This window comes from Aulonocara sp. 'chitande type north' Nkhata Bay, linkage group LG5 (genome assembly GCF_057382095.1).
Source record: "Aulonocara sp. 'chitande type north' Nkhata Bay isolate Kocher_YH1m ecotype deep benthic linkage group LG5, A_spYH_male_GT1.1, whole genome shotgun sequence".
In the NCBI taxonomy this organism is placed as follows: domain Eukaryota; kingdom Metazoa; phylum Chordata; class Actinopteri; order Cichliformes; family Cichlidae; genus Aulonocara; species Aulonocara sp. 'chitande type north' Nkhata Bay.
This window is the reverse complement of record NC_141348.1, coordinates 25,900,267-25,923,094: the sequence shown is the minus strand read 5'-3', so window position 1 is coordinate 25,923,094 and position 22,828 is coordinate 25,900,267. Positions and strand designations below refer to the sequence as shown.

At 41.0% G+C, this 22,828-nt stretch overlaps 2 protein-coding genes across 10 annotated transcripts in view; both read left to right on the top strand.

The window, feature by feature from the left end:
• Positions 1-9,490, top strand: part of bsnb (bassoon (presynaptic cytomatrix protein) b) — a 78,141-nt gene extending 68,651 nt beyond the window's left edge. For 2 of the 4 annotated variants that reach the window (XM_086292529.1, XM_086292526.1), the window contains exons 6-13: positions 1,272-3,357; positions 3,713-4,560; positions 4,876-4,987; positions 5,091-5,237; positions 5,398-5,453; positions 5,700-5,811; positions 6,411-6,612; positions 7,514-9,490. In XM_086292529.1, the coding sequence (XP_086148655.1) occupies positions 1,272-3,357; positions 3,713-4,560; positions 4,876-4,987; positions 5,091-5,237; positions 5,398-5,438 (3,234 nt within the window). In that variant the 3' untranslated portion in view covers positions 5,439-5,453; positions 5,700-5,811; positions 6,411-6,612; positions 7,514-9,490. The remainder of the gene's footprint in view (positions 1-1,271; positions 3,358-3,712; positions 4,561-4,875; positions 4,988-5,090; positions 5,238-5,397; positions 5,454-5,699; positions 5,812-6,410; positions 6,613-7,513) is intronic. The other 2 variants (XM_086292528.1, XM_086292527.1) reach the window with 2 other exon arrangements.
• A 9,304-nt stretch (positions 9,491-18,794) lies between these two features.
• erc2 (ELKS/RAB6-interacting/CAST family member 2) overlaps positions 18,795-22,828 on the top strand; it is a 46,312-nt gene continuing 42,278 nt past the window's right edge. For all 6 annotated transcript variants that reach the window (XM_086292517.1, XM_086292515.1, XM_086292516.1 and 3 more), the window contains exon 1: positions 18,795-18,925. The gene's annotated coding sequence lies outside the window, so the exon portion shown is untranslated. The remainder of the gene's footprint in view (positions 18,926-22,828) is intronic.

Sequence of the window (22,828 nt, the reverse complement as noted above, 5' to 3'; positions counted from 1 at the left end):
AATATGTATCCAGGATGTCTCGGATGCTTTGTGTGGACATGAACATGGATAATCACACAGGATCTGGCATTGACAGAGTACCAGAATGATCTCATAAGAGCAGATGGCAAAATCAGAAAAGCTTTTCTGCTACGTCTCCTCCCCTATCTTCTCCATTTATACATTTTTAGTCCGTTTGTCTCTCTCTCTATTTGCCACGTTTTCTATTTTTGGTAAACCCTAAAGTTTTGCCACAGGGAGACACAATGTGAAGTAATCCCACCGCTGCCTTGCTCGCTCCCTAATTGTTAGCAGCTGGTCAAAATAAATTAATATCGCTCTGCACTTAGACCAAGTCTTTTTCATATACATACCTCTAATCTTTAGTGTTAACATTTAAAACTCGATTCTCTTGTGGATACTAAAAAAAACCCTCCATCATGGATCAACGAAGCACAAATGTTTTGTAAGTAAAAGACTAGCATAGATATCTTTTTAAACTGTGTTTTATTTGTTATGTTTCACTGTTCTTACTTGCATGAGGCGCATAAATATTTATGTCTTGTAAAAGAAGTCCAGCCACAGCAACTATCAAAGCAGTAAAGGGAAAATTAGCATTTTTCTGAAACTACATTTGGAGTGAAATCAGAAGACATTTGCTTCATTTTATTCTTCATTTTATTCTCCTTGAAAAGTATGTCTAACCATCATCTGCTTATCTTTACATATACTAAACTGCTAAAACACAGAATTTGTTCAACATTATATTTCATCAAAAATTTTGTCATTGACCTTTATGGGCCTTAAATTTAGAAAAATTGCTGTTATTTTAAGATAATAGCTTTGTAGACTAATGCTTAGTTCATTACAGTAACAGTGGTTTTAATATTACTGTTTTAATAAACAACATGGTTACATTTGAACATTTTTATGTAGTGTGATATAGCGTGGTGCTCTGTGTTGACTTTTAGTTCTAAACATTTTATTAAAATTATTAACCTGGCATAACATGAAAAATTTCAATTACAATTTCTGGCTTCAGTGGAACGTTTTAATAAAATTAAACCATATTAATTAAAATACTGATGAATTTCAGGCTCTCATAGTACATAGCTCAATTAACGTCAGGGAGTCTGACAAAACACAGGGCTTAATAGTTCTTTGCTTCGGTGTAGAGATGAAGATGTGTGCAGCTTCTCTATGAGTACTAAGTGTACAGTAATGAGTTTAATTTACATAAACACATTCTGTTTATAGCTCCGTGTTTGCTGATGTGTATCTGCCCCTCCTAGCAGATGGCCTCCCTGCAGCAGCAGCAGAACTCTCTGATGAGGAAAATAAAGAGGACTCTCCCCAGCCCCCCTCCAGAGGAGACTCCACTTCCCATTGTTACTCCAGCACAAATGTACAGCTCTCCTGGCATGCACCAGAGGGTCCTTCCAAGACCCGCCCAGGGTGTCACCAAGGCTGGCCTTCTGAGCGAACTAAAAGCTGTGGAACAAGAGTCGTCGAAGCTTCGTAAGCAGCAGGCTGAACTGGAGGAAGAAGAAAAAGAGATTGATGCCAAGCTACGCTATTTGGAGCTAGGCATTACACAACGAAAGGAGACTATGGTGAAAGAGAGAGAGAGGAGAGAATTGGCCTACCTGCGATGTATGGGTGATGCCCGAGACTACATGTCAGACAGCGAGCTCAATAACCTTAGGATGGCAGCTGCAACTGGAACCTTTGACGCTAATGGTTTGCTGACAAGGCCCAGCACTGCCCCACTGAGTCAGTTTACGAATGATCTCACTGCAACTTCCCAGTATCCCTCAACTTCATCTTATATGTCTTATCCATACCCTCAAACATCTACACAGCAACCAGGCTCCACTTACCAACAGATAGGTTTCCAGCCTCCTCAGTACCCTTCATCCTCTGCACCCCAGCCTGGAACATTCCAGCCACATCCCCCACCAGGCCCTGGATATCAGAACCAGGGAACTTATTCCTCACGCATGTATGGCCAGTCCTCTTATCAGACAGACATTGGCATGCAACAGCATGGTCACCAGGGCTTCCATTCACCTGCTCAACCTATGCCAGGACAGAGCCTTCCTTATCCCACTCACAGTTCCTACCAGCCTGGCCTCTCCTATCAGCCCCAGGCTGAGATTCTCACAGTCCATCAAAGACCAAGGCAAACATCTTTGGCTGACCTTGAACAAAAGCTTCCCACCAATTATGAGGTCATCAGCAACCCTGCAGTATCTGTGGCTACATCAGCTCCAGATAGCAGCTATGGTTCAGCTTATGGCAATGCATATGGACAATACCGCCCACCTGAGCCAGGCCTGACTCATTCTGTGGAGAGCCCCACATCTGCTTATGCTACAGATGGTCTCTACACTTCTAACTTAGAGCAGAGTATTCCTAGGAACTATGTCATGATCGATGACATCAGCGAGCTGACAAAAGACAGTGGGCAACCCACAGATGCTCTGGGTCATCCAGTCGGAGGGCGGTATCGTAGTGAGAATGGCCCCGCTCGGGGAAGTGCATATGGCAGGCCAGATGATGAGCCCGTGGACGCTTATGGCAAACCTATAAGTTCCACAGGTTACCAGACCACAGTGGACAGTCGCACTGGCACCACAGTGAGTGGAGGCTCTTCCTATTACTATGATGATTATAAACACTCATCACGCAGCAGCTCTAGCAGCCACAAATTAACTTCCAAGAATCTTGCCCCTGCCGTAGTCTCCTCTAAACGTAGTAAACACAGGAAGCAGGGAATGGAGCAGAAAATTTCAAAATTCTCCCCTATTGAAGAAGCACGGGATGTGGAGTCTGACCTTGCCTCTTACACAATGACAACATCAACGGGGGGTTCCTGTACAGTGGTGTCCAGATCCAAGAAGCTTCAGGATGATGCCACCTACGGGATGAAGAAAAGTGCATACGACCAGCAGAAATATTATGGCACCAGTCGTGAAGGTCTTGAGGAAGAGGACCGCATGTATAGCTCTGGTAGGTCCAGGTCTACAGGATATGGTATGGACAAGATTTCTTCCAGAGATGCCACAGGGCACCGGAGTAAATCGTATGAAAGAGATGCTATGGAGCGATCTCAAAGAAGCAGCCGCAGTGGAAGGCCTCCTATGCGCCAGAATTCAGAAGAGGAGAGCCCGCTCAGTCCGGTTGGAAAGCCTGTCGGCATGGGAAGAAGCTCTGGCATATCAGAAGCCCATGACGTGCGAAACCAGTACGGCTCCAGCCATTCACTTCCAGATGTACAGGACCATCATAAGAAGGACCTGCCCAGGAGTCATGTCTATAAACCAGATGACCCTTATCTTGTAGATGACATGCATTGTGCTGTTTCTGACAGTGAAGGTAACTGGTGCTGAATTATTTGTGCTGTAGTTTGTTCCTCTGTGCTGAAAAGACTGCATGCCAAGTTTGGAGAACATCACCATTTTTATTTTGATTTATTTATTTTTTTTCCTTTGTCAAACAATGCCAAAAATGTTTTATATTCATGTTTTGCATGCATAGTTTTTATGTATGAGGTGGGCCGTGAATGCTGCTTCTTTTTTTCCTTTTGTTTTTTTTTAAACATCTGCATGGCTCTGGAATATGGAGCATGGCTTTACAGATATTTTGCATGTCATCAGTCTGCATGCTACTCCACCCGCCAAAGCAATACCACTGACATTGACTGATCATGTCTGTATTGATTTTTGAAAAGCTTATCATTTGGGTCAAGAGGAGACTGACTGGTTTGAGAAACCACGGGAGGCTCGTTCTGATCGCTCAAGACATCATGGAGGCGGGAGTCACTCGTCCACAGGCAGACGTAGTAAACATACTTACCATGATTACGACGAGCCTCCAGAGGAATACGGTCCACAGGATGAGTACAACCAACGCCACTCATCCTCCACACCACGGGACCACCGTCACCACAGCAGCACCCCTGGCAGACACAGCTCTTCCCGCCACTCCACAGAAGACTCCAGGTCCTCTCGGTCTTCCAGGACACACCCCAAAGACCCATCTGGCCGTTCTGATGGCCGGAGTTCCTCATCTTTACAAAGAAGGAGCGGTGCAGACTCACGTTCTGCCCAGGGAAGCCCTCGGAACTCAGGAGACTTCTCTCGTGACTCCGGTCATCACCATGGCACTGCAGGAAGGAGTCAGAGGGGACAAGGAGATCGCTCAACGTCCCGGAGACAGGATCCCACTGCAACAGGGCCTAAACCACAGCAACAGCAGACCTCTCAGGGCCATTCTGGACAGCAGCGGTCAGGTGGGCAGGACCAGTCGGGGAGGCATCCAGGCTCTGAGCCACTTGATGGTACCCAACATGCTCAGCAGCAGCACCATCAGCAGAATGCACAGCAGCAGCAGCAACAACAGCAACAACAGCAGCAGCAGCAGCAGCAACCGCTGCAGCAAGGCCAGATACAAAGCAGTCAGCCTATACCAACAAGTGCAGGGGCTGGACCAGCACAGCAGCAGCCAAAAGCTGGCCAAGCTCCAGCACAGGGACGACAGCCTGGAGTAGGGTCGGCAGCAGGGCAACCACCTGCAGCGGTAAGTAGAGCTACACCTGGCCTTGCTTTCCCCATATACAACAACATACATGTTTTTATGGCGACATATTTTAAGTAGTTGTGTTTTCTAAATAATCCACAGAAGCCTTTTATGATGATATAATAATTATAAGCAGTGAATTGCACTGGTGTGTCCTATTCAGCTTTCAAAAACGGTTCCAAATGCCACTATGGATAAAGCTGTTGTTTGATGCTGTTGCTGAAATGCAAGTGTGAGAACAACGTGACTCACTCAGAAATCCACTCAGTAGTTTCAGTTTCCCCGTACTCAGTATTTGTCTTGATTTTTGTTCAGGCAAAAATGGATACCACGCCTGCAGCAGCTGCCACAGGAATGAAACCTACAGCAGGAATCCCAATAGCACCTCAGCCTACCAAAATAGCCACGCCACCTCTAACAGGCATTGGTACGTCATAGTATCACTGTCAAGATGCCATAACCACCGCCACAGGCAAAAATATGGCACACAGTACATGATGATTTAGATTTTTTGTTGTTGTTGTTTGTAGGCTCCAAGGCTGCCCCCGTTGGGATCGGTAGCAAACCGGGAGGTATAGGCAGCGCTACAGCAGGCCAGGCACCTGCTGAAGGGGAGAATGTTCTCACCAAAATACTGCAAGGAGGAGCTGCAGAGCAAGCAGGAAAACTGGGAGATGGTACTCTCATTAATACTTTGATTTATTGAAATAGAGTTTTCCTTTAGGTTTAGTTTTGCTATGATATGGTAAAACAGAGAAATTTATTACAGCTAAAACTAAGCTCTTGGATTTTCTTGTTTTTTCATATTTGCCTTCTTCTCTTTTGTCATTCTTGCAGCTTTGTCCGGCCTTGGGAAGAAGTTCACTTCATTCTGGTGAACTGTAGAGAGGAGGGTAATGAAACTGTAGTTCTTAATAAGAGACTTGTTGAAATTATAAAAATGTATACATTTTTGTTGTTTTTCAAGCTGTTATGTTAGAAGCACGGATTGCGTTAGAGAAATGATGACGGGCTGACATCTGTCAACAGAAATGATGGAACACTTCCAAATTTTGAATAGTTACTGCTTAGAAAAGGGAAATATGTGTGGTTATTATTTAACATGTTCATTTTCTTTCTACTGTGCTGCTTTTTTCCAGGGTTTGCAGAGTGGAAATAAGTTGGATTGGTAGCTTTGTACTGGAAAAACCTATGAAACTGCTTTAATACATTTCACTTTTTAGAGGACAGGGAGGAATGCTGAATGCATCAGTGAGTATCTCTACTTTTAGGACAAGTTTGAAAGAGATTTAAAGGGTTTAACGCTCCAATGTATTTATTAATTGTCTGCTTGAAAAAAGGCTGAATAAGAAAATACTTACACATACACTGGCCTCATTGTCTGAATTTTGTTATGTTTAATGTGAGCGTCAACATTTTAACAGTGTACATTTGAAAGGGAATCGTAACAGGTCGACTTTGATTTTTATTTTTTTATTTTTTTGGGACAAAGCACCACTAAGCAGTCGAAAACCACGTCATAATAGTAACTTATTGAAAGATTTGATAATTTTGTATGTAGTAAATGCAGCAGATGTTATGCTATTGATCATTGGTGGTATTTTTTATGCATTTAGGTTTGTGTTTTGGTTTTCTTGGGGTACACCAACACTCCAAGCTGTGAAAACATAAAATGCTGTCTCACTTTGATTAATGGATTAAGTGTTCTATCAGGGTATATTTACATAGATTAGCATAGTCCATGTCTGCATAATGAGAAGACTCAAGTGAAGTGATGACTCATTAAATGTCTTGATTGTATATTTGAACTGATTCGCGGTACCTCTCCTTTACCCCGAATTGCTAAACAGAGGTGGAATCAAAGGATGCCTTGTCAGCACTCAATTCCCCAGACATGGGCGCATGACTGAAGTGGATTAAATAAGGGCGATCGCTTCGTCAGCACAGTGTTACAAGTCCTGAGCAGAGGGCTGAAAGTAAGTGGAGGCTTATACAGAACTATGGTCCCAGAACGATGATTGCGAAGACATCTGAGGCCTCATTAGACCAACGGCAAGTCACTTTCACATGCTGCACATCTGTGTTCTTGTGTGTGAATGTATGCCTGTGTTGCTGGTTTAATTAACTTTTCTTTGCATGTGCATTTTTTTTTTACAGTTTTGTTACTGTCCACTTGAAGTTTGTGTAGCAGAGATGATAGGCAGAAACCAAGAGCAAGTGAGGTCTGCACTAGAATAGTTTACCTCCTAACTAAACACACCTCCGATAATCTGGGCCAAGCACACTGGGCTATAATTAGCCAGCGAAAGCTAACTGTGGCGTGGCTTTAGTTGCACACACGCAAAGACACACAGAGACAAGAGCACATGTAGGGACACAGATTCATGACTCATTGTAATTCATTACATGGTAGAATGAACAAATTCTGCTCAATGGAGCAGAATTGCAAAAGTGCAAATAAAGCAGATTTCAAAGCTCGCTTTTTTTTCTCTTTTGCCTGTGTTAAAACTCACGCAGGGACAAAGTTGAAGTTTATTTGAGTGAAGATCTATCATTTAGCTTTGATTCTGTCTGCTGTCGAGTTTGGATTGATGTCAGCAACTGTGTTGGTCATCTCTGTTGGTTGCCACTCTGAGGAGTCAGAGGGGAAATGTAGAGATAAACCAGACCCAGTGGCTCAGTGAATTACTGCCAGGACCAGCAGGGCTGTGATAGGCTGGAGTGTCATGTGAAGGAGGATGTGGTGGGCAGGCTGCGTCGTGACATGAACAGAAGAAAGAAAGCTTTAATCTCTGTCACTATGTGATTGCTTTTTACAAAAATATGGGTTTTTTTAACGTCATTTTTGGTATTTTTCTTTTAACTGTATTGTTTTAATTTAACTAGCCTCTGTTGTGCATTAAGGTTTCATTTATTTCTGCCAACATTAACATTTCCATTGTCTCTATTTCAGGTGGATAATGGGGATGAGGCAAACTGGAAAGAGCAAGTCATGCCTCCCATCCTTTTTTAAAAAAAGAAAAAGTCCTCCTGGGATCTGTGTGACAGTAAAAGCCCCACTAACTGAGGCAGGTGGATATCATAGGGGAAAGTCAGCATGCTCATCCTTGCGTGTCCCTCCTTTGAAGCAGCTCAATGAAGAAAGCCTCACAGCGCCCTCTACAGGGGTTTTAATGTGACACCACTCATGTCTTTCAAGGATACTTGATTCTACTTTGATGCCTTCAGAGTATTTTCATGCAAAACATGGTGGAAAATCAATAAAAAGAAGTCAGATTTCATAGGTTTTACCTTGTACCAAAGAGACCAATCTTAGCCCTAAAAGGCACCACATACCTGGAGCAGAACCTGCATATCACGACAATGACGACCAACCTGATGACGCCACTAAAACTCTTCAAGGCTTGGTTTCTCTGATCTCTACAGTACATTCCAGTATAGGGAAAATGACCCTGTCTTTGAATGTGTTTTTATTTGTCTTTTATTTTGTTGTTGTTTCAGTGTCTACAGAATGCATTGTGTAAACGTGGACATGAGAATGCACGCACAAATGAAAAACTGCAAAAAAGAGAAAAAAAAGCCCATATCAATACTTTTTCACCACCTCGAAGATGCCGCTAGTCATTAGCTGTAGGTTTTTAGGGAAGGGAAATTACTACCGGTGTGCCCACATGTGTGAGATTCACACGGATGAGAGGACCAAATGAAAGAATGGCCACGACTCTTTATTAGCCATCACAAAGCCATCGTTGTAGTCAGCCCCAGAGCATTCTGGGACTTTATCCTTTTCATTGATTTGGCTCATCTTTTAGTTTCTTTTCACTTTTTTTTTGCCTGATATATTCACTGAATGGAAGAGCCTTATTCGGTACGTTTTTACTTGTATACCTCATATGTTTGAAAACGTTCATATTGTCACGCATTTGTTTTTACACTGTATACTACTGTATGTACATAAGACAAAACAAGAGATATAATTATGTAAATTTGTTGTTTTGTGTATTTAATGAATCACTTTTCTGTGACTTTTTTTGTTATGTGGTTTACTTTGGTAAAACTTTTTATTTATATTATCTATTTTTCACTTTGTATTTATTTGAATCTCTGTTTTCTCGCATCAAACTAATTTGCTTATTCATTTTTAAAAGCAATAGCATGCAGAAAATGCTATATAGCACATAAATGTAGTTTATAGTAGTGAAGGGTATTATCAGACACTTCTGTCAATAACTAGCCGTAATACAATTTGTCAGAGGGTTTACAATCACAGTACCGTGTACAAACATGCATGGTATATGCAGACGCATAAGAGCATGCAGACAGGTACGAACACACTCTCACTTTCTCTTTCTGTCTTTCTCTCACTTTCTCTTTCTCTCTCTCTACCAATTTCCTGCAAACACACGCACACACATACTGCACACGTTACACACTTTGCATCCCTGTTACACTTCAGAGCCAAGGCTAATTGAGTTCTCTCCAAATAGACCTGTTAACCTCCTGCTGATTGATGAGGTTACCAATAAACCAACGAGATGATCTCACTAACAAGCTGGGGCCACTGCCTCTATTTGTACAAAGACACACACGTACACACATGCGGACACACACACAAACACACACCTACACTCACAGACAGATACAGGAGAGGACGAAAGCAATTATCAATTCAAATGTTCTATGCAATGACTCATTTTGAACCTGGAAGTGATTCAGCCTAAAACAGTTTATTATCATCACTGTACTCACAAGAAAACAAGAGAATTATGAACTACGAAAGCAGAAAAAAAAGTACTGAAAACGTTTTTACTTAGCAACTTGTCTGTATGAATTTGAATATTGAACTAGAGTTCTTGTTTGTTTTTTTGTTTTTGTTTTCTGTGGCATGTTTTGACCCCTCACTCCCCGCATGGGGGACTTGTTGCCAAAGGGTAAACTGTGTTAGACTGTCGGTTTTATGAATGTCCACCATCATGTTGCTTTGAAGCATGGGTTTGCTTGGCTTTGTCTGGCTGTTCGTAAGCCCTCATTCAGTTTTTGTGCGTTTTGGCTGACCTGGGCTCCTCAGTGTTTGGCTTGCAGTGACTGTCTGTGCTGCTATAAAACCTGTGATACAGATGGTCAGCACTCCTCATTAATATGTGTCAATGTACATATTGGGTGTCAGTATAACCTGTAAGGATGAATGGAATGCTTCTATCAGATATTTCATTGTTGATTAACCCACTCAGCAGCCAAGCCATTGGAAAGGTGCATGATTAGAAACTATATTCTTGGAAGTTGTACCTGAATTTAAAAAAGGAAAAAAGGAAAAAAAAAAAGGTAAGGCATGATTTCACCGAGGTTTGCCTAACAAACCTTGACGTTCATAGGCCAACGTAGAGAATAACAATGAGTAAAATGTTCAGCCAGTCATTCACAAATCAGGGCATGTCATTTTGAAAGCACAAGCCTGACTGGCAGCACTCGATGCTTGATGAAACACAGGAATATCGAGGTTGCGTGACAGTGCCTCTCTCTGAACAACGTTAATACTTGCATAAAAACACGGTGAGGAGCGACGGCGAGGCGCATGATACTAAACAGAACATTATTAACAGAAGGGCAGACGGGCACGTTCTCACATTCTTACTGTAAATATAAAGTCATTCTTCTGTACAGCTTTTGAGTTTCGAGTACGGCTGTCATGTGCATCCCCATGCCGTATTTGCTGCCAACTTTTGTGTATAAAAAGAATATTTATTATCACAATAATGAGGATGATGACGATAAAACTAATGATGACGATGATCATTATTACTGCATAAGCATAGTGTATGTGGCTGACTTGTATTGACTGTTTACAACAGTGGAACAAACCTTGTATTCAGAAACATATCCAGTCTCTGTGGAGTTTCTATACATATTGTATTTGTTAAACGAGGAGAAAAAAAAAAACCTCCGTGGCAATTGCAGAGCAGAATGCCTTTGTCAGACTATCAGGAGGTCTTTAGTTTGGTGGGTGTGATCCGCGAGGTGACGAAGGGAAGCAACGGGAAAAAAAGGAAACTAAAAATTTGGAAAAATGTCATTCACTGTTGTAAGTGCAATGGGCAAAATGTCAGTCGTGTATCCATTGTGAAACCTTGTGTTTTATTCAGTGTATTCCTGTAAGCAGAGTAAAAATTTTGGTGCATCATGTCAAGTAATGTGATTAATGAAAATATTGACCCTGCAATTTCCAAATGGAGAAAAGAATAAAAAGAAAAGGAGTATATTGTGATTTCTGTCTGGGGTCTCTGTGTGAGTATGTGCATGTGAGACACCGATATAGACTCATAGTTGTAGGCAAGTTGTGCGGTAGGTTTGCTGCCAGCCAGGAGAGGAAAAGATCAAGAATAAGACCCTCGAAGGCAATGATACTGTTCAGATGAGACTAGGCTTTACATGCTGAGGCAGGGATGACTTATCCCGGTGTGGGTGGTAGAGGGGAAGGATCAGCGTGAAGTGGAGCGTTTGCCAATGCATAGGGAGAGATGGAGGTGTGAGTGTGTGAGTATTCGTGACTGAGTCTGCACATGTGTGCATGTCAGAACAAACCGATTACAGTTCCTATCGTCGCTAACGTGTGCCTTGTGTCACGTGTCATCTGCGTGGTTTGAAGGATGCAACATGATGAAGATCCTGATTTTTATTCATGATATTCTCATTGAGATTGAAGAATGTACCTTTTAATAACAAATATTCTTGGAAATACTGCTGGATTTAAAATTTGTTAAGAAAACTATGAAAAGGATGGTCTGTGTTTCATATGCACATTGTGCCAGATATTTACCTGAAACCTGAGAAACCAGGTTGATCTGTGTGTCCTGGCTTTTTGTCATCCATGTAATAATAATTCACTGTTTATTTCAATTCTGCTTACACGTATAATGTGTCCTCACCTGCAACACTGTTTGACTTACTGGTCCTCCAAATAGGCTTTGAAGTTGCAGTGCATTCAAGTTGCTGAATTGTGCTTGAATTGATGGCGGTGCAGTACAATAGTGTACTACTCTACAATGTGCTGAATTGCCCATCACCTTACTATAAAACACCACCCACTGAACAGCTCGCCATACCACACAGTAAGAAATCAACACCCACATTTCCTAATCTTGACTGCCCTCAACTGGTGTGATAGAGAATTGGAGTCAATGTCATTTTATTTTTAATGTAAGATGCACATAGTAAAAATAAATAAAATGTGCACTTGTGGATAAGCTCTTTATGATGTTGTTAAAATATTCATTTTAAGTGCAGGGCTGTAGAAGGAGCAAGGAGGAACAGGAGAATGAACTCCAATGGACTGTTCGTGTGTACGTTACTTACCAAACTGTAAGAAAGTTACAGCCTTGAGACGACTGCTGTAGTGATTTGGCGCTATATAAATAAAATTGAATTGAATTGAAAGTTCCACATAAGCACTGAAAAAAAATCGTGATACCCTTTAGTGAGACCTGTGCTCACAGCCCAGCATCACGCAGCTCGACTGGCATACGCCAGAGTACACCAGAACTGACAGGTCTGCCATTGGCGCCTTGTTCAGATGAGAGCAGGTTCACACTGAGCATGTGTGACAGGCGTTACAGAGTGTGGACATGACGTGGGAAATGTTATGCTGCCTGCAACATCATGTGTGAAGAGAACGGGACACCAGTGGTGCACCTGCCAGCTCTAATGCTCTTGGATGAATACCAATTGAGCTTTACCTTGCCTGGCTGTGAGCACAGGTCCCAGTAAAGGACAGCGAGCCCTCATGGCACCTTCTCTTTCTGACAGTTTGGCCAGAAGGAGAAAATTGATTCACATCAGCTTCTGCTGCCCGGCTGAACAGATTGATATCCCTGAAGTCTAACCGACTTTGTTGATAATCAAGTGTTAACTTTATTTTTTTGAGCAGTATACTTTATAACTTAGAGTTTGGAGAGGCAGATAGAAATAATGTATTCGTGCATTCGAAGTGTTTAATCATCACACTTCAGGGGTTATTTCTGAATAGAAAAGCAAGAGAATAGCTTAAAAATAATAATATAACCAACTGGAACCCTCTAAATGCAAAACAGGATGAAACCTTAAACTCATCCTTCAGTGCTACGCCCTTGATGCTAATCCTGACTCAGAGGTAGTCAATTATAACTGTGCTGGACTGCATAGTCAAAGACTACACTGGGATGTGAAAGGATTAAACTGAATTTGCACCCGACTTTACAGGCAAAAAGGTCAATGATTTGTTTAATGAGGTCAGTTTCTGTGCTGACCTGCAAATGCAACAATGAAAGATCTTTTGATTACAAAACACACACACCATCACATTTCCTCCAAAGTTTAAGATATGGGCAGCATGTTAAAGAAGAGACATGTTTTCTGGGATACAAAAGATATTCTTCTTTTATAAATGTGAAGTCCAGCTAGAAACAAAACGGAAGTCTCAGCAGTGAGGGATCTATTGGTCCTGTTAATTAGCATTACCGAGGACCTTACCGAAGTCTTTGATACTTCGAAGGAAGCATAGAGTGGACTTCACAGAAGATATACTCTTTGATACAGATGATGGAGCCATAGGGCCACAAAGGTTAAAACGAGACTAAAAGAATCACTGTTAGCTGATATCACCCATCAGTGAGAGCGCCGCAAAGCTTTAACTCCTAAATCTTTTTCCTAACAAAGATTTATTGCCAAGTCCAGCAGCCAGCTCTACATCACGGGTGTCCAGCCTTTTTGTAACTTTAAGGAGTTCTAATGGGACACATTTAACATCATAACATCATAAATGACACTGCTGGGCTCTATAGTAACTTATGGACATATTTCTTCTCTCACAGAGGTGGTCTTTGAGGCTTTTTGAGCCAGCTCTATCCAGTCTCTCAGTGCAGAACAGATGAACGACTGTATACATCAGGCTGATTAATTGCCTGTTATTGCTGAACCCAGTTATACTGTAGGTCACTTAACCTGGATGTCCTCATATTAAGGGCATATGTGATAAATGATTAAACTATAATTGGTACGCTCACATTCATTCATTTCCTGAAAGCCATGACGACAGACTTTGGCTCCAAGGATTAAGCAGTTATTAACATCAGCCATGACCTGAGAGAAGCAGTTTATGACTCATCCTCAAGTGATGGAGGTAGAAGCAGAGGGTGACCAGAAGTGAGGGCCACTCATTCTACAATTTAGTCACCGTTACGATCACTCAGTGGGCTCAAAGATTACAGGAATTGAGGCTTTAAATTTAAACTGATTCACCGTGCTACTCATTTCTGAGAAATCTCCTGCGAGTGCAGCACTCCCTGTTTCTAAATCTTTTAAACACATAACAAACCAGACAAGTGTACGATGAAAAGTGTACAGAAAAACTAAAAGCGACTTTTACAGACTGAGGAGATGCTTAACAGGACTTTGATGTGTTTGAAACCATCAAAAAACAGATCCATAACCCTATCAGCCCTAAATATGGCAACATTAATCAGGCTATTGAAATTAAATAAACAGGGTTTCCTCCCTCACCCGTCACAGTCTCAACCTACCCGCTCGCAGTCCTTTAAATAATGAAACAACCCCTCTCTGTGCGCCTTTATGGACTGATGACTTTGTTTCGCCATTGATTGGCTAAGTTTTATTAATTTTAATTTAAGAACGGAAATTGATGACTAAAAAGTAAACTCAAATTATTATTGTCACGGTGCTGGATGCCTTGATGTAAGACAATATGACTCTATCAAGAAAAACTAAATATGAGAAAAACATATTGCTTGAATAGCATATGTCAAAAAAAAGAATTCCAACGATTCGATTTTGAAATTTTTTAAGAAATTGTTAAGACTCGGTTTTATTATGGTGACATTTTGTACAATTATTTATATGCCTATCAGTGCAAATACTGATTTTAAAAACTTTTCAAAAAGGACATTTCTGATATTTTTTTATGTCATAGTGCTACTCTGACTGACAGCCGTGTTTCACCGACCCATCAGCGTTCAGCGAAACTCCAGGTTTCTCCAGCAAAGTAAGGATAAAGAAGAGGGAACAAATTCCCACCAATATTCCCTGAAATCCATCATATTTGAATGCATTGTTTTGTCTGAGCATCAGCACAAAGTTTCATTAAAGGGTTGTTTTTAGTTTTCATTTAGGATTGTTTATTTTAAAAAACGTAAGCAGTTAAGAGAACTCACAATATCAACAGCAATGTTTTGAACAACTAATCAGTTGATTGTTCATTTCAGCTGAACACTGGCCCCTTTCTGGGTGTGCTTCTGGGTAATAATGAAACTGCTCACACAAACTTTATAATGTTCGTGAGCACTTGGCTCTCGGGGTCTGGGGTTTTTTGTAGCGTGAGATAAACCAATTTTAATAAAACCAAGATTTAAGTTTTGATTCAGTTGTCTCACTGTTTCCATTGTTTGGATACAGAGTTATCAGAACAAGCCACATAAAACCCCACTGCCTCTAAAAACATAATGCTAGATAAAATAAACAACCACCCTCCCCCCCGCACAAAGCTTACACATCAATATATCATATGCATTAATGAATGTTTTGTTTCCTCACATTTTTATTACTGCTTCCTATTTTATTTTTAGCTCTCTTTTCATTTAAGAAACTTCCCTTCTTGCCCATGAGGGTTTCCTGTCTGTGTGACTACCTACTCTTCCCTTATTTGTTTCACCTTCATTTCATTACCCTTGCAGCATGTGCGTTTCCTGTGTGTGTGTCTCATACAGGCGGTTTTCTTTTTCAGTGGTTCACTATTGGCATTTTGTTTTATTTTATTCCTTTCTCATGTTTTTAAAATAAGATTTCTCTTTGTTACAGATTTACAATCCGTAACACATTTCAGAATAATTTTTAATACAGTTGTTGTTATTATTTGACAACTTAGTGGTTTCTTGTGAACTTTCCACATTGTGATGGAGTGATGGAGCTTTTGGGGTTAGATTTGTGGCACTTGGCATTAGTGTTTTTGATGCAGTGCTGGTTATATTTTGGGTAGTGTGAGATACTTAAGATATGTAGGAGTGTGTACCAGTACCTGTCCATGCAAATTCTTTGGGATCGTGGCCTTAAACTCACCTAATTGAATTCAAAAGTTAAGAAGAGAGATTGCCTCTGATTGTCATGGGTCTGTGGATGTTACAAACTGCGTTCAGTGTTGTGAGGATGGCCTGAATGCAGGCTCTCGGGCAGGCAGAGGTGATGATAAAGCAAATGATTTAATAGAGTGTTAACAAGAAAAAATAAGGGAAACACTGGAAATGATGAACTACAAGAAAACACACACAGGGAATGGGAACTGCCAGGAGAGCAGACACTCTAACAAAGACTAATAGGACACATGGCACTGCATACACACAGACAGGGAGAAGGGCAATCAGCGAAGTGGAAACAGATGGAGAGAACGAGGCAACACCTGAACTAAATCACAGAAGATGGGAGAAGGGAAGAAAAACTAAAAGCAAAGCACAAGGAACAATGGACTATCAAAATAAAGCCGGAAGTGAGTCAACTTGGAAAACAGACAAAGGAATAAACTTAATACAGGAGACTTGACAAGAGAGGATGGCACACTGAAGGAGGAATTAAACTCTAAAGGACCGAGAACAGCACTAAATACACTAAAGTGGGGAAATACATGAAACAGCCTAAATTCTAAGTAAGCCAACAATCACATCAGATATTTACAAAAACAAAACTTGAAAGTCTAAAACACTTAAATACTGAGCAAACTGACCGTGGCACTGATGTCACACATGAGGCAAGTAAACCTTATGGCTAGCACTCACAACAAAAAAGAGGTCCTGCTGGTTATGAGATATGATAATGGAAACATCAGAGGAAGATAGAAGAAGAGATTATTCAGTCAACATGCCCAAAGGGTGTTTTACTGCTTCCTCTTTCCCCCTCATTATTGTTTCTGGATACTGGCGTGTGCGCATGAAATAAAGAGCTTCAGAAACAGAGAGACCATGTGAGCTGGCGTGTTTGTGTGTTCAGGACACAGAAATGCTGATGCTTCTCCTTTGGGCCCTGTCAAGCACACTTAGCGTCAGTGTTTACAATGTAAAATTGGAGAAAGTCCCTGTAATTCCAGGAGGCCTGAAGGCTGGTGAGAACAGGAGGAAGACAGGAGCCAGGGGGAAATTGTTCGGAATTGGAAAAGCCCTCGGGGCTGTGTGTTCAAACACATGTGAAGGACGCACTCACCTCATGGTAAAATCACAGTGCATGATGTCATGGGTTTAGATTGATTTCCACTGCAGCGTAGGTTCCTCTGTCAGAGCAGCTCAACAGATTCGTGGTTACCCTCAGGCAAATTTGATTTATAATGCTGGCAGGCTGAATACTGTTTTATAAAAGAGCACACAATGTGTCAGTGCTTTTCTGGCTCTGTGATTCTTCCAGTGGTTTGATTTAAAAACAAAGATTATCTGTCCTAGTTCAGGGCTGCTTTCATATTTTAAAGAGGATGTTTTTTGGGTGTGGGGGCATTCCTATTGTGTTTGTGGAGAGTTAGAGAAGATTAATATCACTCTCTTGTCTGTATGGTAAAATGTTACTGCATGAAGTTTTGTTGTTGCTGTAAGATTACCAGTGCATCAGATGAAACAGTTTCTGCCTCTGACTGAATACAGAGGCAGAAACTGCCTAAAGCTTAAAGCTTTCACTACATTAAACAAGACCAATTTCAAGTTAATTAATGAGGCCTTGAGTTGCTGATCAATGCAGTAGATTTTTATGTCTTATACATACAGCAACGGTAGCGGTTTCCTGTTGTTTCTGAGCTTCATGCAAGGCTAAGCTAATTGCTAAGCTAATTGCTAAGCTAATTGCTAAGCTTTACCATGTTTTCAAGGATGGTCTGCATGTTTTCTGGTTTGTTTCCTTTCATCGGACTGATTTACAACTTTTTATTATGGATTTTCTGATTAAGGCCCGTAGCTTATGTAAACCAAACCTGGACTGGCTTTAATCACTCTAACAGACATTAATATGTAATAAAATGCACTTGATCCACTTTCATGCAAGCAGATTGTTTCTTCTGCTTGATGAGAAAGAATGAACTAGATCAGATGTGCAAGAGTGGTCCTGATTCTGTGACCTATCATTCTACAGATAGGTCACAGAAACATACGGGCTTTGCTGTAAAGAGCTGAGGCTGTCACACAGACTAAGCCCTAATGATAGAAACAGGTGATTAAAAAAACAAATTTGAGTCCTGCTATACATAAGTAACCTTAAAATACTTTAGTAAATGTACTGAGTTACTTTCTACTACTTGTTGAATAAAAAAAGTATTCAGGTATATTTTGTCAATGATCCAAACTGATTTGTACTTAAACAAAGGTCAGTGCAATATAATCATATATAATCAGTTCAATACAATCACATAATAATTTGATTGTAATTTGTCCTTGTATCTAATATTAAATACACAATTTTACTACTTAAAGCAGCAGACTAAGTGCAGGAGCTGATAACTAACCACCACACTTGTATTTGGGGTGTTGTAAAGCATGTAAAGCTGGACTGCCCGTGGTGTGCCAAAAAGTGAGTGACTACCAAAAAAAAAAAAAAAAAAAAAAAAAAAAAAAGATTTCCAGTGGGGTTTTTTGTGTTTTTTAAAGCACGATATATTTGTTTGCTTTGGTAAACAAACTGTGACCTGATTCAAGTATCTTTATGACTCTGTGTTATTGTACTTACATTATAACCAATCCAGCCTTTTTGGGCTACTTAACATATCTTTATAAATGGACTGTTTCTTATATCGCACTTTTCTACTCCACTTGAGCGCTCCAAGCGCTTTACACAACATGCTTCATTTACCCACTCATACAAGCACGATTTTTCTACACTTAAGTGCTGTCTATCTAACAGACACACACATTCATACTCTGATGAACGCATCGGAGAGCAATCTGGGGTTCGATATCTTACACAAGGACACTTGGGCACCTGGAAGCATCAAAGTGCTTCCAGGGCCCTGTGCACGCAGGTTTGATGCGCTATTATTGGCACAGAGAGACGTGCAAAGAAAATAAAATAAAACAAGATCCAAATATCTTCTACTAATGTGGGTGGGAATGGTCAGTGATTCCCATTCAGCACCAAGATGTGAGATTCAGCGCAGGCCGCTCTCCGCATCCCTCTCGCCCATCCCCTCCCGCCAGCTGCCACTTGCAGTAGTGGTGATGCTGCTCCCTGGCGTGTAGAGGAGGAGAGAGAGCGTGCCCGCTGCCCAATGACAGCGCAGGATGCTGAGAGAGGCTGCTCGGGTGAATGGAGGCGACAAGATGCCGTCTAGAGCGGCGAAGAAGAGGAATTAACATCGATAAAGGTAAAGCCCGTGCGTTTATTTTACCTCACATCAGATCTGTGATTTTCATTACAGAAGAATGAACGCCTGACATGCGCGAAGGTTTTTTTCCCCTGCCTTCTTGAGGGTTTCATGAACGACTTGCCGGGGGAAAAGGCACAGGCTGTGTGCGTTTAAAAAAAAGAAGAAGAAAGAAATCCTCCTAATTCCGTGGTGGCTGATTGCATAGCTCACTTGATACGTAAGAATTTGCATTTTTAAGCCGCGTTGACGCGATAGAGCAGCGAAGTCTTTCAAAATAAAGGTTTCAATCGCTTTCTCCACGGCGGGTTAGACTAATATTTCATTGGTGTATTCAGATGCACACCACGCTGGAGCTATCGAAAATGTAGGCCCAGTGAGCTGTCAATTGCTCGGTCGTGCCTTCCTGTATTACTGTGCTGCATTAAATGTAGCCCCTATCACCCAGTGTCAATAAGGCGACATAAGGAGAAACACCTCAGCTCCAAATAGTCGTTTATGACTTAATGAAGGTTACCGTGATATCGGGGTGTTTGACATTTCCCTCCCCCCGCCCGTGACATCTTCCATTAGGAGCCTGAAGCATAAGCTGGACCATCCTTAAATACTGGAATTTGGTGGATAAGTGGACATCTACATTTTCTCATCTAATCATCCAAGCGTTGAAGTCCGTGGGAGGCATTCGGGGGCGTCAAGGCTCTGTAGTAGAATACATGATGAGGAGGCTGCATGTGTTGCACTTGCTCTCGTAAGGAACCGGTTGGCGTGCTTGGCCGCCTTCACATGAATTACTAACTATTATCGGCCCATATGACAGTCTATTTATAGAAAATGTCCTTCTTTGTCCGCCATTGGCATGCGCTCTGACCTCACATTACCACAGCCGCTCCATATAGTTTAGTAGGCTGGTCGTTTCATCAGTTTTATCAGGGTAAGAACAAAATACCCCCGTGCAGCCTTTCATAAAATGTCACGATTGCCTGATAGGAAACACTCCCCCTGACCCCAGAGGTAGCCAAAGCATCCCCTGTGGTGAAATCTTTGTTTCGGGACATCTGTACCCTCTCTGCTGTTTCCGCACCATTTCTCTCTGATCGTGTTATACTGTAATTTGCTCTTAGGTTTGTCACCTCAGCGGCATAATCTATGTTTCAAACCCTCCAAAACCACGCGTGTTTGATATTTACGATCGCAATAATAAGCTCACAGCAGAAAGCCTGGATAATAAAGTCTGTAAACAAGTTTGGTGTCATAATGGAAGTAAGCTCTGATTTCCCTTCTGATTTGTCATGGAACCTTTTGTTATCCATATAAGGTAGATGATTGCAGTTGGGCTTGTCATCAGCTGGCATCTCTTGAGGTTCTTCTATATTATCACTGTTTCTGCAAAAATAGATACTCTCCTTTTTCCATTTTTTGACAGTTTTGTCATTCTGGCTTTCTCAGCAGTGTGCTTCGGATGCAGGTGATTCAATTTTCCTTTAGAAAAGGGTTATAACAACAATAAACGAGCCCCCACAGTCTTTTATAACACAGTATATAAGGTAGAACATAGCACGTTATGGTATTTGTCACAGATATTTGTCACTTGAGTCCAGCTTCTACAATGAAACAAACAACAATGACTAAATGGACTAAATGGATGATTTAGTGTAAATTTTTTCACTATCTGCAATCTTACACTGCAAGTCCTATGACCAAACCACAATTTACAGATTTCCATCCAACTATTCCACCACTGCAAGTGCAAGTAGAGAAACACATGACTGTGGCACAATGATGTGCTTGGAATGTGCCATATGGTGGACAGGGAATACTGTGCAATGTAAAAGCCTTATCACTAGCAGCTGATTTCTGTTAGGACAGAGAAAGACACACTTTTGGTGTGTTCACTTAAGCGGTGGCAGTCTATTGTGCTTTCAAAACCTGTGTTTGTATGTTGTTGTTGTTTTTTTTAAAACATTTCCCAGCATTGTTCTGCATGTGTGGTTTTCCTGTAATTTCAGAGTTTATATGCCTAACTCGGAATGGAAGTTGGATAGCCTAAAAAGCTTCAGCATTGGACAAGAAGACATATTTTAGGTCAACTTACAGAGTGAGAAACATGCTGGAGTCACTGCCTGAATCGTTGGCTCATCATTTTTGACACAAGTCAAACTAAAACAATAATCCTAATTCTGTAGAGACTCACATTTATATATCCTAACAAACTCTGATTCACTGGATATTTTCTGACACATTAATGCCTCAACTCTGAGCAGTGTCATCTATCAGCAAAAAAATAATGATTATGAGGCTCATTAGCAGAACAGTGCTAATTTGTTAAAAGATGCTTCTCTGCAGTCTTTTGCTGGATATGTTGGGGGTTTTTCCCCATAAATTTACCAACTAGACTTCACAGAGCTGCTGTAGCAAGCTGACCGCTGAAGATAACAGCAGCAGGCTTTGTTGTTGCACATGTCAGCATATTTGAAATTTGCATTTAATTTGCTCGTGTCCCTTTGAGCATGTAAAGTTAAAAAAAGAGGGTTTTTTTGCAGCTAAAGGATATAGATGAAATATCTGAAGGCATGCTCTGTCCGAGCCTTTAGACAGATTCCATTTGATTTTCTTTTGCCCTTTTTAAATATATGCATATATCTGTCCAGCCCCGTTCTGTTTCCAGACACCTGTTACTTAATACAGCTAGCAGAGAAGACACTGTCTCGTTCCACTTCCTCAGCCTGGCTGCAGTGATCGCTGCTGGGCAGGCGCTGATTTACAGATGAAGCTTCGGTGAAAGCAGCTGAGGGTCCCCATCATCAAAAATCGCATTGAATTTCACACACTGCCCAACCTGTCGATATGCTCTACCGTGCCATTAATTGTCATTTTAACTGCCCTTCAAAGTAAAATACAAGAATGTACATGATAATAAAAAAGGAATTATTTGCAGAATATACCCTTAAGTAAATTTTGTGCTGCATATACAATTAAACATTTAAAAATAAATTTTTTTAATCAGACCTTTTTGAAACATTACGTCAGACGACTGAGGTGCTTTATCTTTGTTAGCCCTGGCATAGTCACCATGGCAACTGGATCTGCGTAACAAGTGTCACCAAAGGAGACACTTTGATGGAAGAGTCTGGTTCTTTTTAACTTACACTGAATGCCTATAAGCTCAGTTAACCTTTGTCTTATACAGGGTTATACAGGGTTATATAAGGTATTTGACCCCAAATATCAGCTACGGTGTAATAAGGACATCAGGTTTAAATAAATTATAAGCGTAATACATCTTGTGATATATTTAAACTAAAGATGGCACAAACTGACACATCCATTATTACACCCATTAAAAATTAACTCTCCCACATCATTTTCTCCCATTTAGCCAGTAATGTCTGCTTTGCTTTGCAGTCTTTTAATTTCTGAAAAAACAAAACAAAAAACAAACTAGGCCCCATACTATGGCATTACTGTTATAGTTAATACTAATCCCTTCACATGTTCAAAAAATGAAACCCAGTCAAAAATATCCATTTATTTTCTTCATTGCAGTCTGGAGTCTATGCCAGATGACACTGGGCAAAGAGGCGGCGTACACACTGGATGGACAGTTCACCAGTCTAACACAGGAAAACGCAGAGAATCAGACAACCATCCACACTTTACTGTTTGCACATAACAACATGCAGTTAAGAGATAACGGCTGCAGCATTGTGCTGATCCCAAAGACACGTTCAATCCCAAACTCTTTACAGTCTTATTGTGAATATTACTGTGTGAATTAAATTATCCGTTTATGAGACAATAAAATACTGCAGGGCTTTACTCTGTTCTGTTTGCCATGGAATCTGTTAGCTGTCTTTTTGTACACACATAAATCACATTTATTTCTTTAGATATTGCATTGACTGC